This window comes from Microcaecilia unicolor, chromosome 3, assembly GCF_901765095.1.
Source record: "Microcaecilia unicolor chromosome 3, aMicUni1.1, whole genome shotgun sequence".
NCBI classification, from domain to species: Eukaryota; Metazoa; Chordata; class Amphibia; order Gymnophiona; family Siphonopidae; genus Microcaecilia; species Microcaecilia unicolor.
In genome coordinates this window covers 228713105-228719104 of record NC_044033.1, presented here as the reverse complement: position 1 = coordinate 228719104, position 6000 = coordinate 228713105, and the positions used below count along the sequence as shown (strand labels likewise).

Genomic DNA, 6000 nt, shown 5'->3' with positions numbered 1-6000 from the left:
TCACAGCACACGCAGGGCAGACGCGAAGCACTGCCTGCGTCGCTGCAATGGATTAAAAAAAAAACGAAGGGTGAAGGCAGGAGACGAGGGCTGTCCGGAGCACCCTCCCCCACCCACTGACACTCGGGGCGGACCGCCCCCACCGCCCCACCCTTCCTACGCCACTGCACCTTCAGCACCTAACCATTTCACCTCTATCCAGAAAATCTGGACTGCCCCAATTTGACTGTTTGCACATGTTGTCCATTAGATTGTAAGCTCCTTTGAGCAGGGACCGTCCTTCTTTGTTAAACTGTACAGCACTGTGTAACCCTAGTAACACTTTAGAAATGTTAAGTAGTAGTAGTAGTAGTACTTGCCACTCCTTGAAAGCTGCTACCTGAGGCTTCTCTCAGTTGGTCTAATCATAGAGCCACACCTGCATAACTTTACAGGAAGGTTAAAGTAGAAACCACAAATATTTACTTTCGCTTTCAGACAGAGAAGGAAGAGAAGCAGGTTTAAGGTGAAAAAAAAATGTATATTTATGCTGTAAAACTTAGGAAAAACACTGTCCGACATCCTTGTATTCATAATGTTTTGTTAGTAAACATTTAGATGGACAAATTAACATGTTTCCTGTTTTACATTTCAGAATATCTTTATTATGAAGGAGAGGAGTCGGAGATTCAACATATCTTGTGGGATCTGCACTTCCTGAGACACTATTCTGAGAAGACTGAACATGAGGTAGAGTAAACTCTCCAAACACCTTCAATTGTTCTGGTAAACCTCGCTGCTCTCCCCCAAACTTTTCAGTACAGTTACAGAAGGGGAGTGAGGGAGTTTTGCCACTTAGAGTGACTGGCTATGTACTGAGTGTGGGATATGAGACAGTGTGCAGGGTGAAGAAACTGTCATCTTTCCAAACAACCTTCAGAAACATATTGGCAAGATACTTGTAGCTGTAACCCTACAGGACGCCTTCCTCTGAATATAGGATAGAAGGGAGATGGTGGTGCTGCAGGACTGTTACCATTTTCACAACATTTTTAAAAAGTAAACTTCCATCATGAAATCTAACATAAACCTAATTTTATAAAACTAGGTATGCCCAGAGCAGAACATTTGACCACACCATTCTGGTACTGAAGATATATGGTCGGATTTCATTTATGGGCACCTATAAGCAAGTGGGGGTGGGGTGGGGAGGGGAATGGTCCCTCCTGAAATCACTAGAAATGGTGTCTTTCCCTCCTGCATTACCCTTGCCCGGATCCTCCCTTCTCTTATGTGCCCTCTTACTTCCACTGCTGTACCTTACTTAGCCCCGCAGTGATTTCCACTGCAGACTCTTCCAGCACTTGTGCACTAACAGGCCCTGCAATGTCTCACCTTTTCTGGCACAAGCTTCCTGTCACTATAAAAACCCATGCGAGGGGGAGGGCATCACAAGGTCTGTCAAATGCACAATTGCTGAAAGGTCCCATACTACAGACTTACAGAAGAAGCATTGCTCCACAGTGTGGGGTAATCAAAGGCACAGACCTAGATCAAGGCTGGCAATTGCAGCAACTCTCCCATTTGTGCTCTGTAACACTATATCAATAAGCCCTACTCTATTCCAGGATTGAGATACCCCACCTACACACACATACACATACACATACATGCACACACACACACACATTCTCTGTCCCTGAGCCTCAATTTCTCTTGATGTCAGTGTAACTTAATTTCACTGTATTGTAGGTAATATGATTGTATTATTTTCAGAGGTCCTAGAGATGGATTTTCCTGAAATATCTTGGAGAAGAGCTCTCTTCTCTCTTCTCGGTTTTGTCCTTCTGTTGACTTGTCTTCACTTCCAGAATGTAAATGCAGGTGAGAGTCACTCCAATGTGAAATTTTACAGCTTGATTTGTTGTTACTATCAGCATTTATGTGCTGAGTAGACTGAGATTATCTTTAAACATTGTGAAATTACAGACGTTTTAGTTTGACCACTTAGCAATTTTCGCACACTCCATCATTTTTGCACTGTAAAACTATCGCTATTTGGGAAAAAAAAAGAAAATGGGGTACCAGCTTACTGCTAATGATGTCACAGTGATGTAGACATTTGTAAACAATAATTTGAGTTTGAGTAATTTATATTTGATAATATGATGATTGTGAGGGAGCGAGTAGTGTAGGGGCAGGAAACTCTCTCACTGATGAAGTTCAGCCTTCTTTCAGCAGATGGTGCTAGTCTGCTGAGGCTGAGGCTTAGATCAGCCACCTGGCAGCAGGTGCCGCTAGGCTGCAGAGGCTGAGCCTGAGTCAGAGAGGTGGGGCTCAGGCCAGGAGGGAGCTAAAAGCCCTCGGGCAGTTCAGAGAGAGGAGGCCTGATACAGAGACACCAATGGAGAAAGAGCAAGCAGGAGACCGCAATACAGAGGCCAGGGAAGGAAGATTAAGAGCCCCAGCATACGGCTCTATTGAATGGTTCTAGATGCTTTTACTTGGCTGAGGGCCAGACCTGAAATTATAAAGACAGAAAGAGAGAAAAATATAAACTGTGTTTTGGGCCCTGTTGGCCCATGCTAAAACTGTTTTCTCTCTGAAGAGGAGACTTTACCTGTGTATGTGAAGCAAGAGATCAGGTTAAATTAATAAACCATTCATTTGATGTTTATATACTATGTTTGGCTGAGCTATTGCCAGGGGCAGCCATACCCCTCAGCCGGGGTCTCACGATGATTTACAGATAATATCTTTAAAGCATTTTGGATCGGAATGGCAATCATGGGCAAGGTGTTGGCAGATGATCTGGGGCAGCTTGCCACAGGGACCAATCACCAACTACTACTACTACTACTTAACATTTCTAGAGCGCTACTAGGGTTACGCAGCGCTGTACAAAATAAACAAAAAGGACGGTCCCTGCTCAAAGGAGCTTACAATCTAAAAGACTGTTAAGAACTTCCCAAAGCGACTGAAGGCCTGAAGTTGGGGGGGGGGGGGGGTGGACACTTTGAGCATTCACAGGGCTCCTTTTATTAAGGATAGGGTTACCATATTTGCCCTGACAAAAAAGACGACACCTGTCACACCCTATCACGCCCCTCCACCGCAGTGTCACCTTGACCCCCACCCTGCAAAAAAAGCCAGATTCCCTTCCAAATCTTTTTTTTTACAGCTCCATTCCTCCACCCACCCACATACATGATTGCGATCCACATCCCCTCCCCTCCCATCCCATACCTTTTCATGCCTGTCTGGTGGCCTAGTAACCTCTCTTCAGGGCAGGAAAGAACCCCCTCTTTCCTGCCTGGGGTTTCTGTATCCCATTCGCTGCCGATACTGCTTCACAATGGCTGCCGAGAGGTCCAGCGGTGACCTTGCAAGACTCTCACGAGGTCACCGCTGACACTACTACTACTTATCATTTCTATAGTGCTACAAGGCATATGCAGTGCTGTACACCATACATGAAGAGACAGTCCCTGATCAAAGAGCTTACAATTTCACGAGGTTACCGCTGACACTCTCGGCAGCCATTTTGAAGTGGCGGCAGCAGCAAACGGGCTGTAGAAACCCCGGGAAGGAAAGAGGGGGCTGTTTCCTTCCCTGAAGAGAGGCCGCTAGACCACCAGATACGAAAAGGAAAAGGTACGAGAGGGGAGGACTCCCTGAGGCTGGTCTGGCCAAGTCATATGCCGGTGGGAGGGGGGATTGGAAGGAGGGGTTTAATAATGTTCTGGGGGTTGGGAGGGAGGGGTATTGGATGGATGGGCTTATTGATGTTCCCGCAGTTGAGGGGGGGGATTGGAAGGAGGGAGTCTGGTGATTTCTGGGGCGGTCCTCCAGAGTACAGCCAATCAGCCTGCCTGCCCACCCGCAAACCCGGACAAATGGGCAAGCTGGCAAAACCCAGTCAGATGCCCTGCAGTGTCCACAAAAAAAAGGACATATCTGGGTAATCCCAGATGTATGGTAACCCTAACTAAGGAGCGCTGATGGATTTAGCGCATGCTAAATGCTAAGAAGCCCAAGCCAAAGGACCCTAACCTCTTTAGTCTTTCCTCATAGGGAAGTTGTTTCATCCCTTTTAACATTTTGGTCACCCTTTTCTAATCCCACTATATCTATTTTGATTTGAAGCAATCATATCTGTATGCAATAGTCAAAGTGTAACCACATCATGGATTGATGGAGAGCTATTATTTATTGATTGATTTAGATTTTGCTCACACCTTTTTCAGTAGTAGCTCAAAGTGAGTTACATGCAGGTAAACTGGATATTTCTCTGTACCAGGAGGGCTCACAATCTAAGTTTGTATCTGAGGCAATGGAGGGTTAAGTGACTTGCCCAAGGTCACAAGGAGCAGCAGTGGGATTTGAACCAGCCATCTCTGGATTGCAAGACCGATGCTCTAACCACTAGGCCACTCCTCCACTCTATTAATAATTAAAATAAAGAACATCATAACATACTATTTCCAAAGATCAGAGCAGATAACAAGCTAATGTACATAACAAATGTAAAATAGCATCCAAAATACAAACAAATCCATCATAGAATATATTCATCAATCATGTGCTTACCTTGCCTAGACGCCATATTTTTTTTTTTTTAAATCATTTTTATTAGAGTATATAAACATGCAAACAACAGATCAGGCAACAAATTCAAGACACAATTCCAGACAGTAAATGCAGGTGAGAGTCACTCCAGCATTTTCTGGGTTTTTCATATCGGGGAAAATTTAATAAAATATTTTCTGGTGCAAAGCAGTTGCTTCTTTTCACATATGACTTTTTGGTATATGTGTGCTTCTTTGAATAGTGCTGAAGTAGAATGTATGTTCAGTCACTCACAACTGCTGTTTGTGGGAGTTAAATTTTGTGGGAAAATAACCCTATGTAATCTGAACATGCCCCAGGATACAACCTTGGAATTTTTGAAGAGCACACATAATTTTAAATGAGTTGAGGGTGGGTAATTTTCCTTATTTAACTGGGTACAGAGGCTTTGAAAATTGGTGGCCCACTTATTAAATATGGGTATATTCTCCAGACCCCCTCTTTGTTATCCTCTGTACACAACTGAGTCATGGAGTTATGAAAAAGAAAATAAACCTGTTCTCCGAGGAAAAGCAGGCTGCTTGTTCTCACTGATGGGTGACATCCACGACAGCTCCAAGGTCCGGAAAATCTTCCTAGCAACAAGAGTTTGCTAGAGCTTTTGGTCGCACACGGGCCACGGCATGCGCGGCCATCTTCCCGCCTGTCGCGCAAGAGTCCCGACAGTTCTTCTTTTTCCACGGTAGAGAGAGGCTGCTTGCGGTCCCTCTCCATTTGCCCTGAGAAGAGCCTTGCCCTTTTTTTCCCGCGATTTTTCGCTTTTTTCTTGTCCCTCTTTCTCTTTTTAGCTCCGTTGAGCTGTTTCTTTAAAAAAAAAAAAGAAGTTTTCCTTAGACTTTTAGTTTGCCTTCTAAGTTTCCTTTCGTTGACGTCGTGGCCCTCTTCGGCCGCGTGTACGCGTTTCTCCCTTTTTGTACCTGTCTTTTTAGGCACCATCGAGAATTTTGATCTCGCCGCTGCTATTTTTCCGTCGATGACATCGAGGATTCCCAGCGGCTTCAAGAAGTGCAGTCGGTGTGGCCGGGCAATCTCAGGTACTGATCCCCACGCGTGGTGTATCCAGTGCCTTGGGCCCGAACATCGCCCAGACGCCAGTAAGTTGTGTCTTAGCTTGAAAAGCGGACACAAGCATCGAGACAAGCTCAGCAGGACCAGTCTGTTTGGAGCTTTGCCCGGCACATCTAGAGCTTTTGTCATTCATCTTCTAATTAGAATTAGATTAGATTAGAAGATGAATGACAAAAGCTCTAGATGTTTTCAATCCACATGAATTACAATTCAAACTGAGGCATGGAGAGCTCGCCAGAGAAATCAGCAGTGCATACCCACAACACAAGGAAAGAAAGCGCACATGAGAGAAAAGCGGAGAGAGGAGATTGACTAACACCAGCT

At 44.9% G+C, this 6000-nt stretch overlaps 1 protein-coding gene across 1 annotated transcript in view; it reads left to right on the top strand.

Moving 5' to 3' along the window:
• The first annotated feature begins 687 nt into the window (after positions 1–687).
• Positions 688–6000, top strand: part of LOC115466349 (butyrophilin subfamily 1 member A1-like) — a 292649-nt gene continuing 287336 nt past the window's right edge. Inside the window, exons 1-2 of the mRNA XM_030197538.1 lie at positions 688–729; positions 1756–1863. Of these exons, the coding sequence (XP_030053398.1) occupies positions 1767–1863 (97 nt within the window). The 5' untranslated portion in view covers positions 688–729; positions 1756–1766. The remainder of the gene's footprint in view (positions 730–1755; positions 1864–6000) is intronic.